The 18,975-nt window shown below is 32.4% G+C and overlaps 8 protein-coding genes and 1 non-coding gene across 9 annotated transcripts; 4 read left to right on the top strand and 5 right to left on the bottom strand. All coding sequences in view use genetic code 12, as the record gives it.

Annotated features, from left to right (window-relative positions):
* The first annotated feature begins 23 nt into the window (after positions 1 to 23).
* LEU1 (3-isopropylmalate dehydratase) lies at positions 24 to 2,531 on the top strand. The gene has a single exon (XM_064882475.1). It carries the CDS (start codon positions 85 to 87, stop codon positions 2,410 to 2,412), a length of 2,328 nt encoding a protein of 775 aa, XP_064736207.1. The 5' UTR covers positions 24 to 84; the 3' UTR covers positions 2,413 to 2,531.
* RJT21DRAFT_53123 (uncharacterized protein) lies at positions 2,445 to 3,880 on the bottom strand. Its single transcript, XM_064884955.1, has one exon. The coding sequence runs from the start codon at positions 3,747 to 3,749 to the stop codon at positions 2,478 to 2,480; it is 1,272 nt and encodes a 423-aa protein (XP_064736206.1). The 5' UTR covers positions 3,750 to 3,880; the 3' UTR covers positions 2,445 to 2,477.
* A 538-nt stretch (positions 3,881 to 4,418) lies between these two features.
* On the bottom strand, positions 4,419 to 5,621 carry RJT21DRAFT_131562 (nicotinamide-nucleotide adenylyltransferase; the record flags this gene model as incomplete). Its single annotated transcript, XM_064883062.1, has 1 exon — positions 4,419 to 5,621. One exon carries the CDS (start codon positions 5,619 to 5,621, stop codon positions 4,419 to 4,421), a length of 1,203 nt encoding a protein of 400 aa, XP_064736205.1.
* A 737-nt stretch (positions 5,622 to 6,358) lies between these two features.
* Positions 6,359 to 6,453, bottom strand: RJT21DRAFT_t128. Its single transcript has one exon. It is a non-coding gene; the product is annotated as a tRNA-Ser (tRNA).
* Positions 6,454 to 7,744: 1,291 nt separating this feature from the next.
* Positions 7,745 to 10,570, top strand: PXA1 (ATP-binding cassette long-chain fatty acid transporter). Its single transcript, XM_064882474.1, has one exon. The coding sequence runs from the start codon at positions 7,874 to 7,876 to the stop codon at positions 10,313 to 10,315; it is 2,442 nt and encodes an 813-aa protein (XP_064736204.1). The 5' UTR covers positions 7,745 to 7,873; the 3' UTR covers positions 10,316 to 10,570.
* Positions 10,378 to 12,030, top strand: NAP1 (histone chaperone). Its single transcript, XM_064884949.1, has one exon. The coding sequence runs from the start codon at positions 10,657 to 10,659 to the stop codon at positions 11,959 to 11,961; it is 1,305 nt and encodes a 434-aa protein (XP_064736203.1). The 5' UTR covers positions 10,378 to 10,656; the 3' UTR covers positions 11,962 to 12,030.
* A 2,176-nt stretch (positions 12,031 to 14,206) lies between these two features.
* Positions 14,207 to 15,443, top strand: RJT21DRAFT_53031 (uncharacterized protein). Its single transcript, XM_064884950.1, has one exon. The coding sequence runs from the start codon at positions 14,418 to 14,420 to the stop codon at positions 15,156 to 15,158; it is 741 nt and encodes a 246-aa protein (XP_064736202.1). The 5' UTR covers positions 14,207 to 14,417; the 3' UTR covers positions 15,159 to 15,443.
* Positions 15,444 to 15,471: 28 nt separating this feature from the next.
* Positions 15,472 to 16,371, bottom strand: CDA2 (chitin deacetylase; the record flags this gene model as incomplete). The annotated part of the gene is made up of 1 exon (XM_064883061.1): positions 15,472 to 16,371. One exon carries the CDS (start codon positions 16,369 to 16,371, stop codon positions 15,472 to 15,474), a length of 900 nt encoding a protein of 299 aa, XP_064736201.1.
* A 361-nt stretch (positions 16,372 to 16,732) lies between these two features.
* RJT21DRAFT_53102 (uncharacterized protein) lies at positions 16,733 to 18,737 on the bottom strand. Its single transcript, XM_064884953.1, has 2 exons — positions 17,579 to 18,737; positions 16,733 to 17,101 (listed from the first exon to the last, which is right to left on the bottom strand). The coding sequence occupies exons 1-2, from the start codon at positions 18,312 to 18,314 to the stop codon at positions 16,944 to 16,946; spliced, it is 894 nt and encodes a 297-aa protein (XP_064736200.1). The 5' UTR covers positions 18,315 to 18,737; the 3' UTR covers positions 16,733 to 16,943.
* Positions 18,738 to 18,975: the final 238 nt, after the last annotated feature.

Here is an 18,975-nt window from a genome sequence, read left to right as displayed (position 1 = left end):
GAGTATATATACGGTGAAAAATACGGAAGTTAACAAAAATAACTATTACTTCTTTGACTATATATATAATAATAAACATTAATTATGGTAGCTTCAAATCCAAAAACCTTATACGATAAGGTATTCGAAGATCATATTGTTCATAAGGATGAATCTGGATCATACTTATTATATATTGATAGACATTTAGTTCATGAAGTAACATCTCCACAAGCTTTTGAAGGTTTAAAAAATGCTGGTAGAATAGTTAGAAGAAAAGATTGTACATTAGCTACAGTTGATCATAATATTCCAACTGTTTCTCGTAAAACTTTTAAAAATGTTAGTACATTTATAGATCAAGATGATTCAAGATTACAAGTTGAAACTTTAGAACAAAATGTTAAAGATTTTGATGTTACTTATTTTGGTATGGATGATGGTAGACAAGGGATTGTTCATGTTATTGGTCCTGAACAAGGTTTTACTTTACCTGGTACAACTGTTGTTTGTGGTGATTCTCATACTTCAACTCATGGAGCTTTTGGTTCTTTAGCTTTTGGTATTGGTACTTCTGAAGTTGAACATGTTTTAGCTACTCAAACTATTATTCAAGCAAAATCAAAAAATATGAGAATTACAATCGATGGTGATTTATCTGAAGGTATAACTTCTAAAGATTTAGTTTTACATGTTATTGGTGTAATTGGTACTGCTGGTGGTACTGGTTGTGTCATTGAATTTGCTGGTAAAGCTATTGAAAACTTATCTATGGAAGCTAGAATGTCTATATGTAATATGTCTATTGAAGGTGGTGCACGTGCTGGTATGATTAAACCAGATCAAACTACTTTTGATTATATTAAAGGAAGACCTTTAGCTCCTAAAGGTGCTGAATGGGATAAAGCACTTGCATATTGGAAAACTTTACATTCTGATGAAGGTGCTTATTTTGATTATGATATTAAAATTGCTGCTTCTGATATTGTTCCTACTATAACTTGGGGTAATTCTCCTCAAGATGCTTTACCAATTTCTGCTAGAGTTCCTGATCCTGCAAATGTTAGTGATCCAATTAAAAAAGCTGGTATGGAAAGAGCTTTAAAATATCAAGGTTTAACTCCAAATATTAAATTAGTTGATATTAAGATTGATAAAGCTTTTATTGGTTCATGTACCAACTCTCGTATTGAAGATTTGAGAGCTGCAGCTAAAGTTGCTAGAGGTCATAAGAAGGCTGATAATGTTAAGTTGGTCTTAGTTGTTCCAGGTTCTGGTTTAATTAAAGCTCAAGCTGAAAAGGAAGGTTTAGATAAAATCTTTGAAGCTGCTGGATTTTCCTGGAGAGAAGCTGGTTGTTCTATGTGTTTAGGTATGAATCCTGATATCCTTGATCCAGAAGAAAGATGTGCTTCAACTTCTAATAGAAATTTCGAAGGTCGTCAAGGTGCACGTTCTAGAACTCATTTAATGTCTCCTGCTATGGCTGCTGCTGCTGCTATTAAAGGTCATTTCACTGATATTCGTGATTATGATTATGTGAATCATGATGAACCAGCTGTACATATTGAAAATGAAGAAGAAGATAAAGCATTACAAGATGCTGTTTATGAACATGAAAAGGAAATCATTGAAGATACCCCTGGTACTGAAGCTGAACGTCTTAATGATATTCCAAAATCAAGTGAACCAGCAAGTAAAAAATCTAAGGTTGATAGTACAGCTGGTGGTATGGATGCTTTCACAGTTCTTACTGGTATAACTGCTCCATTAGAAAAGGCTAATGTTGATACTGATGCTATTATTCCAAAACAATTCTTAAAGACTATTAAAAGAACTGGTTTAAAGTCTGGTTTATTTTATGAAGCTAGATATACTAAGGACCCAGAAACTGGTAAAGATGTTGAAACTGATTTCATTTTAAATGTTGGTCAATATAGAAAGGCAGAAATCTTACTTGTTACTGGTGATAACTTTGGATGTGGTTCTTCAAGAGAACATGCTCCATGGGCTCTTAAGGATTTTGGTATCAAATGTATGATTGCTCCATCATTTGGTGATATCTTTTACAATAACTCTTGTAAGAATGGTTTATTACCAATCAGACTTCCTCAAGAAGTCATTGCTGATAAGTTATACCCTGTTGTCAAAGCTGGCTATCAATTAACTGTTGATTTACCTAAACAAGAAATCAGACATGGTGAAACTGATGAAGTTTTAGTAGATAATTTTGAAATTGAAGAATTCAGAAAACATTGTTTAGTTAATGGTTTAGATGATATCGGATTAACTTTACAAAAGGAAGAATTTATTCAAAAGTATGAAGCTATCAGAAGGGATAAATTTTCATTCTTAGAAGGTGGTTCTAAATTAATTAAACCTGTTAAAGGAGCTAAGAAATCTGTATATGGTCTTAAAGCTCAAGAATGGTAAGATATACATTACGTTAATTGCTATAAATATTTATATAAAATTTTATGTACGTTTTAATGACAAATCTAATCTAAATTTTTTACATCAGGTACTAAGAAGCACTTAAGGAACCAATCTTTCTCATGATTGACCTTAAAATGTTCGAAGTATGTACTATAAATACCACTTCTAATATTGTGTGACAAATCGATTAAATCGTAGCATAGTGGACAAATCACACCAGTTTTCAGTCTAAGTGTCAGCGTAAGATATTTCCCCTTATAAATTGGATTTGGGAATGGAAGTCCACCATACCCTATACCATGATGACACGCAAGATGGGTGCTATATGATGAATCTTTGATAATAAAGAATTGGAGATCTTCACAAAATGGACACAAGGCTTTACTATTATCAGAAATAGGAATTCCCAATTGATTTAGTTCTATTTGAATATACTCTGGTTCGTAAGCATTCATTCTAAATCTATGATTCATTTGGAAAATGAAAAACCTTGATTTTGGAGCTTTCTCAAAGAAATCAGGGCGAGTATAAAAACGTCTTCCCACTGTAGGAAGTGGTTCTTCAGTTATCAATTTCATAACTAGAAAGTCATGGAATCCATCAGGTTCATGTTCTCTATAGACACAGTTTAGTTTTGGTGCCATATCAGGCATTTCAACCGAAGTAATTGCACCTGGGTCCGGACGTTGATAAATCCTATTGCCTGATTCAAAAAAGGAGAATGAGTTCAGTAGCGATTGCAGCCGTGATCTTCCACGTTCCTCTTCTACTTCTGCAATATTTCTTTGAGGAAAAGCTTGAAACTTGGATAACTGTATCCTTAGGAGTTCGGAGGGAGTAGCTGGAGGTTTATCAGGAGCAAGAAATTCGCTTGTAATTGACTTCAGGCTTTCTCCTAAAAGGAGTTCGGGAAATAGATCTTCTAATGAAGTTGAAGTTACAGGAGAAGAATGTATCGACAGATTGTACAGTTGCTTTTGCAGTGCTTGAGGTACCACATATAGGAATTCAGGTTGAGGCTGTTTTGGTTCTGGAATGTATGGTACTTCTTCTTCCCCTTGATATTCTATCTCCATTGGGAATAATCCACCTTCAGGAATAGAACCATTCTTGTTGTCTACTTCAAGCAAGATTTCGTGATTTTTGAAAAAAGGATCTGATTCAGGTTGTACCTCTGGTTTTGGTTCTGGCTCTGGCTCTGGATCAGGTTTTGGCACTAGCTCTGGCTCTGGCTCTAAATCTTCAAGTGGAGCAACAATGATAACTTCATAGGGATCAGTTTCTGGAGTAGCATTTAGTAGTGGGGAATTCAACAATGAGCTAATCGGAATCATATAGCAATGAGATAGATAAATGGTGCTTCGGTTGATAAAGACATATGGCTACATGATAGACGCTGAGTAAATATTTGCTGCAAAAAACCTCTTCGCAGCCAGCCACAAAGCGCGAAAGGGAATTTCTACCTATAAACGTAAGCACTTTACAGTCGTTAACATATATTAAATTTAACTTATGAAAGAGAAATGTAAAGAGGAGTAATTAAACAATAGTCTTAGAATCGTAGAGTCTCTCTGGAATGAAAGTAAAAATACAATGAAACATTAGGATGCAAGAATATATCGAACTGAATAATAGTAAGGATTCTAGAATTGGGATAAAGGTAAGGTTAAGGTAGTTAGGTATGAGATATCATAAGCTGTTGTGTAAAATGATATATTCCACAAAATTTAACTTACACTGAGAACCTTAAGGATGAACTGAATAGTTGTGTACTTGTGTATTTGTGTAGTAGAGTTGATTTGTCTCTGGAAGTGATGGCTAATTCACTAATTTCCGAGGGAAAAAAAATCCAATTTAGCGGGAATTTTTTCTGCTCACTAAAAAGTGGAGACGGGAATTAAGTAAAACCGTTGGGGGACCAAATAAATATCGGCATTAAGCAATTTGTCGTATGAGTACATGGCATTTATTTAGACCAGATATTAAATAAGTTATCAATTCAATTAGTCGGCTTTATCAGACATTACTTGTTTAACCGGTTCTGAATCATAATATAATTTATGTTGTTGAATATATCTTATGACAGAATTGGGTAATAAGTATTGAACTGACATACCTCTTCTAATAAATAATCTTATCTTTGTAGATGAAATATCATTATAGATTAATTGTTTAATAACAAGAACATTTCTTCGATGTTCATACATAATATCATGACTTAATAAGAAACTTCTAACATCTGAGCCTGTTCTTTCAACAATAAGACATCCATATCTTCCTAAGATATGATGTAAATCTTGATCTTCCCATACATCTGGTTCACCCATTGATTCAATTAAATCTCCTCCTGCTAATAACATGATCTTACATGCCCTCTTTTCTCCAGTTAATTTATTGACTATACCACCTCTTTTAATATTAATCTCTTCATTAAAATGATCAAGGACTAAGGCTGTTCTAGTATATTTTGGTTGAAGAGATTCCCATGCATCAACCATAAGCCAACTTGAAGTTCTTTCACAAGCCAATTCACACATTCTTACTCTATGACGAGCAGGAGCTAAACCTTGCTTTTTATAATTAGAAGAGACAGGCGAATAATAACCCGCAACAACTTCGAATTTAGTTTGTTCACTTATAGCATCAAGAGCCATTTCGAACATTCTTAAATGTAAATAAGTAATTGGAGAAAATGATCCACAAGCAACAATCACTAAAGGATATTTTGTATCATCCAGTAAAGATGTAGCTAATCTATGAGTTGGGAAATGATAATCTTCTAATTTAACAGCTTGACGTTGAATACCATGAGGCACTTCTTCTAGATCGGCAATTTGTGATGATCTAACTTGAATAGTTGGTGGTAATACAAGATTATTATGACTATTTGTTCGAGTTACATTAACACTTGGAGGTTGTTGAATATCGGAATTAGTGGTATTGACCTCTTCATCAGATGATGAATTCAGTAAATCTCCATGCTTACGAGGGATCTTTGAATGATAGTTATCACTATTATTTTTACCATCTTCAATTTTAGAATTCTTTGAAGGATGACTAGTTGGTGCATCTACTGCATTACCTAAATCAGCCAAAACAAATGGTTGAATAGGTATATGATTAGGGATACGTGATGGAGGTGCAGGAGGTTCAATATTTCTCGCTAATGAAGGTGGAGTAAAATTAGGATCATTCGTTGGGTCCATTCTTAATATATATAATTATCGGATATGTTAATTGGATATTTCCTGTGAGTCACAAGGAGGAATTTGATAAGGATGACTATGACTAACTATCAATTGTATGATGAATAGAAGTAGATTCTTATTGGTTGTACAATACACGACAATACAGTGGCAGTATAAGTTCTATCTGAACTATGGTTAAGTCACTGTATGAAGCAAACTGTCTGATATTTGAATCAAACAGAGATTATAAATAAAAAACTGTGACAATTGTGGTAGTTAACGCCGGACGAAGTACCGCACTAATTTTTTAGTCAGACAAAAAAATTTTCCAGTCTTTTTTTTTAGTGTGGTTGCGTACCTTACGGATAAGAAGCGTAGATCGACAACGGGAAAGCTAGTTGGGGATATGGAAGAAAGGAAGTAGTATGTATTTATTTATTTCTTAAGAATTTGGTAATTTAAAAAATTATTCTTATAAGCAACTTATGCGGATCATCTGGTTATACAAATTAAAGTTTCTGTCAAGTACTTGACGTATCAACTGATGGTGAAGATCTTGGTGTAGAGCACAAAATGGATGCGAAACTGTTATGCAAATTTGTAGTGCAAATTGTAGGCAATTGTGTATGCAATAATAGTATGATTCATTAGGGAATTCACCAATAATATGCGTATTTGGGCAATTTACCATTTATGGATCTGGTTATGAGTTCTATAGATTAGATAAAACAAAAAAAATATAATTAGAAATATGACGTCACAGACAGGATTCGAACCTGCGAAGGTAGAACCCAACGCCTAAACCGCAAATAATAGCAGGGCGTCGCCTTAACCACTCGGCCACTGGGACTATATTTCTGCGAATTTTGAATTATCGGGTATTTTAAAGTGTCAATAAATGGATTTGAAAATTTTCACCATAAAAATTGCAATTCCCACTGTATAGCCTTTTAAGTAATACTACATTACTCTCTAGAACATTCTGATTGTATTTCAGTGGTTTATAGAGCAGTTGTCTAAGAAATTTGTGAAATAAGCTCATCCTAAACTCCCATACTAATAACGCCTATAAAATTCTCAATTTCTGAATTTCGGGAAAAATTCATGAATTTTGACATATAAAAGACGAAGACGTCCTCACAATAACTGTAATTGATGAAGAATACTATCTTCCATCGGCAAATTTCCTATATATATAGTTCCTTATAAGTAAATTATAGTGGTTACTTAGATTTATATGAAAATTGGGAAACAATTGGAAACCTTTAATTCATGGAGATTTTAACAAGATTCGCAATTTATCTTGACAATATTATAATTATTAAAACAATTTATTAATGATCAATGATTTGCTTTAATATTTTGAACAGGTATTGTTAGAATCAATAAATAGAACTTTATTTTACTAAGTTAGAATTATTAATTAATGCTGTTTCAGCACTGGCCCCAAGAAAGCCCTAAGAAAGTTACAGCCTGAGTCTAAATTTAGTGTTAACATGACTTGCAATATGATCATTTATCTTCAATAGCTTACTAGCATAAGAGAAGAGAGAAAGAAGACTAACGCCAGAATCCTTATAAACTTAATTGGATTAAAGAGACTATTAGCAAATTCGTAAAACTTCCCGACTATTGTACATTTTGCAGCTATTTCTCGCTTGTAAGCGAACAAAACTAAAACGTACCGTAGCGATTGGGGGATACCACACTAATATTCATCCATACATAGAGATATCCATAAACCGATAAAGGAGTATTAAATGTAAATATTCAGTTAATAAACACCAAGAAATATCTATTTACCGTATTAATAATAAAATTAGCCAAGAACAGGCTTTGATTTCGTCGTCTTAAAGAGTTGTTACATCAGTCAAAACTTCAATTCTGAAAACGTTTCACTACTAATTTAAAAACAGTTAGTACAATTATACTTCCTAATATTTCTTATCTCATCCCGACCGATAGTAACCTACTGCCACCACAAAACTATACAAAATAGGTATAATTATATGTTAAAATCGTCATGTGAAAATTAAACTCTCCTCGGAAGATCCTGCATACTACACAGCAGCAACCGTTAAGATGACCATTTCCCCACATAAACTAAGGTGATTCATTTCGATCAACTCTCGAGGACACATACACAATTAGATAGTTTTGATAGAAGAGGTTAAGAAATAAAAGAGCCAAACATATATATTTGGTCACCATACAGTATTCAAAGAGTTAGTAGCAGTTAAATAACTAAAGATAGAAAAAGGCCCAAAAAAATGGTATCGATATCCACTCTTACTGGTGCCAAACGGCAGGATATAAAGAATGTACTACTTCTACTTCAAGAGTTTGTTGTTACTTATAAAGATAACAAAGTCAAAATCAATTATCAATCAAGACCAGTCGTACTATTTTTAGCAACCCTTTATGCTACGGCGGGATTTGGGATATACTTCACGTTAAGAAATCTTTTGACTAAATATAATGAATATTTACTTAATAAGAAAATTAATAGACCAGCTTTGATAAGGCAATCATCAACAATCTTAAAGAATGGATCTCGAGAAATCTTTATTTCTAAGGGGAACAATAAAGTATCTAGAATAATCATTCCTAAACCTAACTTAGATCAATATGCTGCAGATAAATATCTTTATAAGAATTTCTATATTAATCAACAAATTATTCAACAAAGTTCTAAAGGTATAATATTCAATTCTAAATTTTTAAATCAATTATCAATCATTTGGGGAATACTTATACCCAAATTTTATTGTAAAAATACATCCTTATTATTATCTCAATGTTTCTTCTTAATTTTAAGAACTTGGTTATCATTATTAGTAGCCAAATTAGATGGTCAAATTGTTAAAAATTTGATTGCAGCTAATGGGAAAAAGTTTAGTCGTGATTTAATTTATTGGTTATTAATTGCATTTCCTGCTAGTTATACAAATGCAGCTATTAAATATTTAGATAATCGTTTAAGTCTTGGGTTTAGAACCAATTTAACTAGATATATCCATGATATGTATTTGGATAAAGTTATGTCTTATTATAAGGTTAGTTTAAATACTGGAGATCCTAATGGATTCCTTGAAAATATTGATCAATATATTACTGAAGATATTTCTAAATTTTGCAATTCATTAAGTGGATTATTTTCTAGTATGGGGAAACCATTCATTGATCTAATATTTTTTTCAGTATATTTAAGAGATAATTTAGGAACGGGGGCAATAATTGGGATATTTACAAATTATTTTATTACAGCAGTATTATTGAAGAGAGCCACTCCACCATTTGGGAAATTATCTTCTCAAAGGACTCATTTAGAAGGCCAATATTTTAATAAACAATTAAATTTAATGAATAATTGTGAAGAGATTGGGTTTTATAAAGGTTCTTTGATTGAAAAAACCAAATTAAACCATACGTTTAAGAATTTAATGAATCATGTAAATAAAGAAATAAATATCTCCTTTAACTATGGAGTTATTGAAGATTATGTTTTGAAATATACTTGGTCCGCTTGGGGTTATATTTTTGCAGGATTACCAGTATTTTTGGATGAAATATGGCCTAAACAAGAGAAAGATACCATAAATAAAGAAGCACAAAAAGTTGATGAAAGAAAGAATATGAGACAATTTATCATTAATAAAAGATTAATGTTGTCATTGGCCGATGCAGGCTCAAGATTAATGTATTCAATTAAAGATGTTAATCAATTAACAGGGCATACCGATAGAGTGTTTAACCTTTTAACTCAATTACATAAGGTCCATTCTCCAAGATATGACTTTGGTTCTAAATATGGATATGGAGATATACATGGAACAATTCAAAATAATTTCAGTGATGGAATTAGATTTGAAAATTTCCCAGTTATTATTCCAAATGTAAATGGTGGAGAAAGTACTCCATTATTTAAAGAAATCAGTATTCATATTAAACAAGGTAAGAATTTATTAATTTTAGGACCCAATGGATGTGGTAAGACATCAATTTCAAGAATTGTGGCTGGATTATGGCCATTTTATCGTGGATTACTTTCAAAACCAAATGATGATGATATGTTCTATTTACCACAAAAGACATATTTTACAACCGGTAATTTAAGAGATCAAATTATTTATCCTTATACATATAATGATATGTTAGAAATGGGATATAATGATGATTATTTATATCATATTTTACGTGAAGTCAAATTAGAATATTTACTTAAAAGAGAAGGGAATTTCAATGTTGTTAAAGATTGGAAGGATGTATTTAGTGGAGGTGAAAAGCAAAGAATGAGTATTGCTAGAGTATTGTTTAAACATCCTAAATATGTGATATTAGATGAAAGTACTAATGCTGTGAGTACTGATGTTGAAGATTACTTATTTGAATTATTACAAACTAAGGGAATTAATTTTATTACTATGAGTCATAGACCATTATTAATGAAGTATCATGATTTTGTATTGGAAATTAAGGATGATCGTAGTTGGGAATTCCAAGATCTTACAAGTGAAGAGAATTTGAAATCTATTGATAAAGAGATTAAAGAGATTGAAACTAAATTGGCTCAAGTAGAAGTTTGGGAAAAGAGAAAGCAAGATATAGAATTATTTTTGGATGGGAAATATAATGATATTAATGAAGAAAGTAGTATTGATATGGGGGTTGAATTGTATAGAAGAGAAGGTAGAACTTCTATGTCATCGTAGAATGTATACATAATTTATGAGTATATAAAATATATGAAATATATGAATTATATTAAAAATATAAAATATAAAAATCATTTTAGCAACCACATTTCCAGAAGTGGTAAACGCCAGGCAGCAGCAAGTAGTTAAACGCGTCCACAAAAGTTAAAAAAGAAATTAAAATTGCCCCGGTGCACGCAAAGGAGTGAGTGCCATCAAGACGAGAAGTCAAAAATATTTTCCTGGACGGATCATCATCTTACTTAAGTAGTTACGAAGCGTAGTAGAAGGATTTATTACCGGAGAATCTCGAACCAGTAAAAGTCAGAAGTTACGGCCGAGTAATAGACAATTCAAAAATGTCGGGATCAATTAGACGTAAACATGGAGATATTTCCAAAGCTCCTACACCACAAAATACTCCTTCATCAATCACTAATTCTTATTTAAGATCTCAACCTCCAACTGTTCCAAGTATAAAGGAGGAAGATTCTGAAGTTTTACGTCAAGTCGCCAATAATCCAGCATTGATGAGTATGATTCAAGGTAAATTGGGTGCACTTGTTGGTCAACAAAGTTCATATATTGATTCATTACCAAAAATTGTAAAAGATCGTATTAGTGGATTAAAAGCAATTCAATTAAAACAATTGAAGATTGAAGCACAATTCCAACGTGAATTATTGGAATTAGAAAAGAAATATGCAAAGCTTTATGAACCATTGTTTGATAGAAGAAAAAAGATCATTGCTGGAGATGCCGAACCAACTAGTGAAGAAATCGAAGAAGGTCGTGCATTAGAAGAAGAAGAAGATGATGACGAAGACGAAGAAGAAAAGATAAAGGAACTCAATGAAGGTAAGAAGGAAGACGATGAAGATGAAGATGAAGAAGCCGACGAAAGTGCTGAAAAGGGTATCCCAGATTTCTGGTTAACTGCCATTGAAAACTTAAGTACTATCAGTGAAACTATTACTGAAAGAGATAGTGAAGTATTATCCAATTTAATTGATATTAGAGTCGAATATTTGGAAACTCCTGGTTTTGAATTAATATTTGAATTCCAAGAAAATGAATTCTTTTCTAATAGAATTTTAACCAAGACTTACCATTATCAAGCTGAATTAGGTTATAGTGGAGATTTTGTTTATGATCATGCCGATGGTAGTGAAATAAACTGGAAATCCAAGGAAAATAATGTCACTATCAACATTGAAAGAAGAAAGCAAAGAAACAAAAACACCAAACAAACAAGAACTATTGAGAAGTTAACTCCAACTGAATCATTCTTCAATTTCTTTGATCCACCAAAACCTCCAAAGAAGAAGGAAGGTGACGAAGAAGATGAAGAAAATGACGATGAAGAAGATAGAGATGAAGAAGATGAAGAAGATGAAGATGACGAAGATGCCGATGAAGAATTGGAAGCTAGATTAGAATTAGATTATCAGTTAGGTGAAGAATTTAAAGATCGTTTGATTCCAAGAGCCATTGATTGGTTTACTGGTGATGCCATTGATTACTTTCCTGGTGAATTAGATGACGAAGAAGACTATGATGAAGAAGAATTCGATGAAGACGATGATGAAGATGATGATGAAGATGATGAAGACGATGAAGATGATGCTCCAAAGGAACAACCACCTGAATGTAAGCAACAATAATCAAATCACTCAGATATTTTCCCTTCGTATTGTAATAGTGTATATATGCTATTACTATAATTATAATTATATACGTAATTTGAAATATTATATTATCGATTACTTTTTAGTACTATTATTATTTTGTAAATCTATTATTTACATAAAGAAGGATTTACAATTGTAAGAAATTGGATCTAGAACAATATAAAATGTTACGGACCATTTAAGATAATCGACCGGTCGAACCGAAAATAACGAGCCGACGAATGATAAACGAAGTGGACGCCCGAGGATCAGTAGAAACAGAAAATTTGCAATTCCTAAATAATAGGGTAAGAAGGCAAAGGGCATAAATTAAACTTAAAGTTAAAGGGAAAGTTAAAGCTCAGGTATGAGAGTTATGCAAAGAGAAAATAAAGAGTGGAGGGCGTGGGGTTGATCATGGAGTAGAGATAAGATTAGTAGGGGATATTACAAAAGGGTAAGAATAACAGAGATAACGAGATTTAGCTTGTTTCTTTTTGTTTAGAAATGGCTTTCAACGAGGGATGTAATTACAACAATGACTAAAGATTCATAAAATAATTATAAGGACCAATCCAAAAATGTATATAACCGTACAGTGACATACAAAAATATTTTCAATGTAGTATTGACTTCCCTGAAAGAATTGGCATTAATAAGGATTAAACGGTAATCATTGTGCGCACCCCCTTAAGATAAGTAACGGAAATGGCTGGAACAAAAAATAGCAATATTATGCAAATACAGTTTTAACATTATATGTTGTAGAAACTTTAAAACTATAATAACTATAATAACGAATGTGACTAAAAGTCGAAAGATTTACAATAGAGAATTATCTTGTAGTGAAAAGTTAAAATAGAGTTAAATTAGGACAAGAACTAATACAAACGGAATAATATGAAAACATAACTCTAGCCTAGAGTCATAGATCAACAATGGACTGTGGCGAGATTATATTAGTTAAAGCTTTCATAAAAATATTAGTAAAACAATAAGAGAAAAAGCATTAGGATTCTGATAAGGAAAAAGACTAAATATAGATGCTTGGGGATTTCCATTCGAACACACCGAATGTGTACAACTTGGGTGCTAAAAACAGACAAGTTGAAATTCGGATGCGAAGTTAAGGTTATGAAGCCAAAGCCAAGGTAACCATGCAAAGTCCTTTTAACCTATTGTATTAGTTCAATGAACAAATTTAATGTAAACGTAAATATAAGTGTAAATGTAAATGTAAATACAGACGGGCCAAAAGGGAAAGATAGAGATTAAGTAATGGGTAAAGTCGGAGGTTATTGAAAAATTGCATCTGACATTAAGAGATCAGAACTACCGAATATCATATGATTGAAGTCAATCAGAGGGCTACCAATGCTAATGCATACCATGAACAATAACCAGAAGGATCTCGGTCTTGTAATTCCCCATATAATTCATCTATCACAATCAAACTAGACTAAACAGGTTTGACTCAAAAGCTCGGAATGCTTCAAAACAGCAACTTTCACATGCAAATGGAAAGGGGACACGACCCCATCACTACATAGTTTAAACAACTGTAAATTGCTTAAACGTTTCCGGAATCCATTTCTACGAGTTTTTAAATATAGTTGGAATTAGCTAGATACCTATGCATTGCATTGTTTATCTTGTGAAATCGTCGAAAGCAGCTACATCATAACATTGAGTGAAAAATCAGGTACGTACCACAGCAGTTGATTCCTCCGTAATAATTAATTATAATACACGTCCTAATAAAAAAAAATAAACACTCATAACGCAAAACTGTAAACTTACACACTTTAAACAATGTGCAAGAAAAAAAAAAACCGGAAAACAAAGAGAGGGCAGAACACTAAGGTTAGATATATAGGAGGGGGGAGCGGAATAGATGTGAACGCATGGCTTTTCATGTTTGACAGTGCTCATCAGCAGCTCACGAAGAACAGCAACGAAGCAACCAATAACTTCAGCATCGTAAACACGTAACAAACAGGTACAAATAGCTATACACACGGCAAGCATACCCCGATAAGCAGAGCCCCCGAAGCAACCTAGGCATTATTATTTGATTTACTTGATTATTTTACTTATGAGGTAAATTATTTTTTAATTATTTTTAATTTCTTTTATTTTTTTTTATCTACTCATATTTTTTTTCTTACACTTTCTCAAAGGACATGAGTTCGAGCTATAACTATGCACATTAAATAACTACAGTATATAAATATAAGTTATCATCCCACCCCTTGACGAATTTATCAATTATTTATATCATTCCTATTTGTTATACTTGTTTATTCTTTAATCAATTATTTTCAATCAATAGTATACTTTCTAGTAGTTTACTTAAATAATACAAGTTTAAAGTCTAGAACCTTCACTTACCTTATCTTGCTCCTTCGCACACAGTACAAAACGGAATAAAAATATTTCATACATCCCAAATGTCAGCTGCTACTCCAACTAAAGCTTTTCAATCAAAGACCATTCCTCATATCTTGAGTTATCCAATTGTGTCATACATTGTATCTACGGTTCTTTCAATCTCAATTATCAACTATGTCTATACAACTTATGTGGTACAATTGACTGATTTTATTAAGTCCAAAGTACTTTCAATTGAACCTATTTATACTTATCTTTCCTTTGCTGATTCAAAGATTGATGATTCAATTACCTATGGTGATAAATTAGTTGTTGAATACCCTATTCATTATGTCAAAGTCACTAATGATACATTGGTTAGTTTGAATGATAAATATATCAAAGAAGAAATTAAAATCAAGGAAGAAGTCAAGGATGAATTTACTCGTTTCTTTTACATCCTTAATTCCATTTTGATCAATGTTAAGGGTAAAATTAATTCTTCAACTTCAAAAATTTCTTCTGGTTTAGTTGATACTTATAACTCGGAATTATCGGCTTCTAAGACCAATGGTTACATTTCTAAGAACTTAGAAGCTTCAATTAATACTGCTACTAAAACCATCAAGAATTTGAATGATGAATTTATTACCCCTTTGAAAAATCAAACCACTGATTATTTAGATCAAGTAGCTACTACTACAAAGACTAAGGCTGATACTTTCATCAATGAAGCTAAGCAAAATATTATTTCACCACTTAATGGTAAAGTTGAATCTGCCTTGAATGGTTCCGCTCCAGTTGTATCTGCAAGTGCTTAATTTCATTAAGTCATGATGCATCTTGATTCTATTATTCCTGCTAATTAATTGTTGCTCAGCTGGTCTGATCCAGCTCATCCTTCAAAACCCCTATTTATTTAATTTATTTAATTATTTATTCTTCTTTTATACAAATACTCGCTACTTGGCTTGGTTAGCATTAATTCGATCATAAAATTTGTATATTATATATTTAATTGTCTATTTACTCTCCAGGTTATATATATTTATTTTATAGTCTAATGAAATACATACACTGTTTATTATTATTATTATTATTATTATTATTATAAACTAATAGCACTACCAGCCCCTATACAAACTTTTTAATATAATCAATACCTCCAACACATTGAGGTACAGTAAACTGACCTTCATTTTTTAATATTTGTTGATTAATTTCAATTCCAACATCAACTGTATTAATTACAGCATCATGCTCTAATATTAACCCTTTACCTCCATTCTTTTCTCTAAACAATTTTAAATTATTAACTATATCTTTAGAGGTGTGCTTATTGGATGAATCCAATAATTTCCAATCAAATGTATCAAAATCCCAAAGGACTGCCTGCATGCCAAATTGTCGAATAATACTTCTAACTCGATTATCAATACCTCCATATGGTGGTCTAAACCATTTTGGTAAATGACCAGAAGTGGCATTCATTGCCCAAATTGACCATTCAATTTGAGCGATTATTTGCTCATTGCTTAAACCAGGTAAAAATTTATGACTCCATGTATGTGACCCCATTACATGACCCTTGGATACAGTTTGGCGATAAATCTCTGGATATCTAATGATTTGAACTCCCAATGTAAAGAATGTTGATCTTGTGGTTGGTTTTATATTATTTAATAATTTAGGAGTAAATGGAGATGGGCCATCATCAAAAGTTTGACTTAATTTGGGACATGTATATACATCATCGAATGATACACAATTAAAGCAATCAAATGAACATTGTGATAAATCTCCATTATTTAGTAATTCACATTGTCCTTGTCCATGAAGAGGAATATTAGTGGGAATTACACCGAAATTAATGAAGTCAAGTGGGATGTAAGGAGGATCCATACCTGGCCATTCTTTCAATCCAGTAAAATCGGTCAACCATTGAGGGAATTTCAAAGTTGGTGGAGGTAAAACAACTGGTTGCTGAGATGATGGAGGATCAGCGGCAAATGGATTCAAAGGGTCTACACTCATGGAACTGGGGACTGACCCGGCAAATTTGGAGCTGATTTTGTTTATGATATGGGCAGAAGTATTGGGAGGATGAAGTGTTAGAATTAATAATATCCCTATTATTGTGGACTTTGGTGATGGAACTGATATTACTGAAGGGTAAAATACCATTGTATTTATGAAAAGGGCTATACTATCTTATCTCTTAGACTATTACACTCAATTTTTTTTGCCCTTTCAGGAAATTCTGTTAACAAAATAATCAATATATGTCCTTATAGACGTGAAACAGTAACTCTCTTACAAGGTCTTTATGGGGTATTATCGGTCAAAATGAAAGATTTACATTTTGCAATTATTAGTTCGCATTTTGCGACTTCAGCCGCTTAGTGTTGCACGCCATACAAAATGTAAGTGAAGGAAAAGACAATGTGAGATGTATGTATGTATATATATTATTATTAATTATAATGATAATTACTACAAAAATGCATCTATATATTTATTTATTTGTAGCCTAAACAGAAATCAATCCTCCTCTTGTTTTATAATATATCCCAAAAACCATATAAAAAAAGCTTTAAATAAAAAAGCTACCTCCTTTCCAACTCTTCAAGTTTAACCTTCAAAGTTTGAATTTCCCGTTTTAAACTATTATTCTCCTCTATAATTTTGTCATAATCTGTATATTTATATTTCTTAGTATCTTTTGTAGTTCCTTCATTCGATGCATCCATGGTATCATCATCATCTTCAGTTGCAACTATCGCACTTGATGAACTATTATTCATTTCAGTCTTGGGGGTATAAGTCTTATGATTGATTTGAGCACTATTAGATGAAACGCTGGATCTACCACCTCCAAATGAATAATTACCAAACATAGCTCCATTAGCATTCCTTTTCGAAGTATTGCTGCTAATTGATGGACTTCTGGATATTGAAGACGTCCTTCTAGCAGCAGCTGCATTGAAGGAGAATGATGAAGTTGGACTAGTTAATGAAGAAGATGCTGTAGAAGGAGTATAACTAGCCCCATTTGAACCAGAAATGTTTAAAGTAGGCAATAAGTTATTTGCACCAAAACCGAAAGATGATCCAGATATAGAACCAAGACCTGAAGAACTACTGATTGAGCCAGCAGGAGTTGAAACTGGGGTACTACCACCAGTAGAATTGTTACTTAACTTCAAATATTTATTTTCATGTTTAAGATATTCAATCTCTTTCATTAATTTAAGGACTATAGCGTCCTGTTCACGCTCCATAAGATCAAAAATTTGTTCACTATTGTACTGCTGGGGTGATGAACTGGATCCCGAAACCGATGAAGAATTGACATTGGCATTGGCATTGGCATTGGAATTGGAGTTAGGATTGTTGTCACCGCCGGCGCTTCCAGATGAATAAGAATATCGCTTCATACTGTTATTAGTGTTAACAGTAGTAATTGGAAGCGGAGGAGTACCAGTACTTAAGTTCCGATGATTAAAAGTGGGGGATCGTTGTACAGCGTTTGAATTGACAGTCGTATAACTATAATTATAATTCAGTGTGATTGGACTTGTAGATACACAATTAGACGATGAAGTTGAACCAGATCTCAAATCATGAAGATGATTATTGACAATACTATTTCTTGGAGAGATAGGTGGTACAGAATTATTACTCAAGACAGTAGAAATTGAATTACTACGTTGAGAATTATGAGCACTATTGTTATTTTGGAGATGAGGGGAAGAGTTATTAGTAGATGGTAAGGTTTTTGGAGTATTTTGTGGAGACAGGAACAGCGCGGGCGATGAATTTACATCGTTCCTTATAAAACCTGGAGGTGCCTTGAATGGAGATGAGGTTGAACTTCCAATTTTATTGTTATTAATATTAATATTATTGTTATTACTAGGACTAGTACTATTTGTATCGTTAGATCGAGAAGGTGATGTATTAGTTGAATTGATCATTTGTTAGAATTTGTTAATCTAATTATATCAAAAATGTGAAAAATATGAAAAATCAGAAGAAATATATAATTGAAAAACAATATTGATTAGTGGATATGGGGTTGATTTATATAAAAAGTTGATAGTTTACAATGAGAGAAAAAGAGGAGAGAATTAGGAGTATTAGGAGTGTATAGATGTGACACAAAAATGATGATGATCTTATTCTTGATTGTTCTACTGTTCTTTTCTGTTCTTGATTAAGTAATCGCCAAGGCATTACTGACTTTGAGTTTACGTACGTAGTATACAGTAATATAAAGTAGTTTACGTAGCATTAAACATGTACTATTATTAGGTTAAGAATAAAATTTGAGTGTAGTAAGCAATTACATTGGGTAGGACAAAAGTGGAGTTTGGGCCATCATGCATATAGGTTTATTAATAGATAAGCCTATGCAACTATACGTAGCGTAAAATGAGCTGAGCCATAGTTATTATTACAGAAACTTCTTACATATAAATAGTAACATAACAATAGAACCTGAGACATTTATTTGCCAAAGCTGTGGGTCTAGTTAATTTAGGTCATCACATTTACGGAGAGGCTAGTAGTTATGTAATTGTCCAGGAGTACTCTTTACATATAGAACGACGTAATACGGTGTCTAGTTCAAAATCC

Source organism: Scheffersomyces amazonensis (assembly GCF_036850825.1).
Source record: "Scheffersomyces amazonensis strain UFMG-HMD-26.3 chromosome Unknown RJT21scaffold_7, whole genome shotgun sequence".
Lineage (NCBI taxonomy): Eukaryota > Fungi > Ascomycota > Pichiomycetes > Serinales > Debaryomycetaceae > Scheffersomyces > Scheffersomyces amazonensis.
Note: the sequence above shows the minus strand (reverse complement) of the source record. Positions and strands in the feature narration are given on the sequence as shown.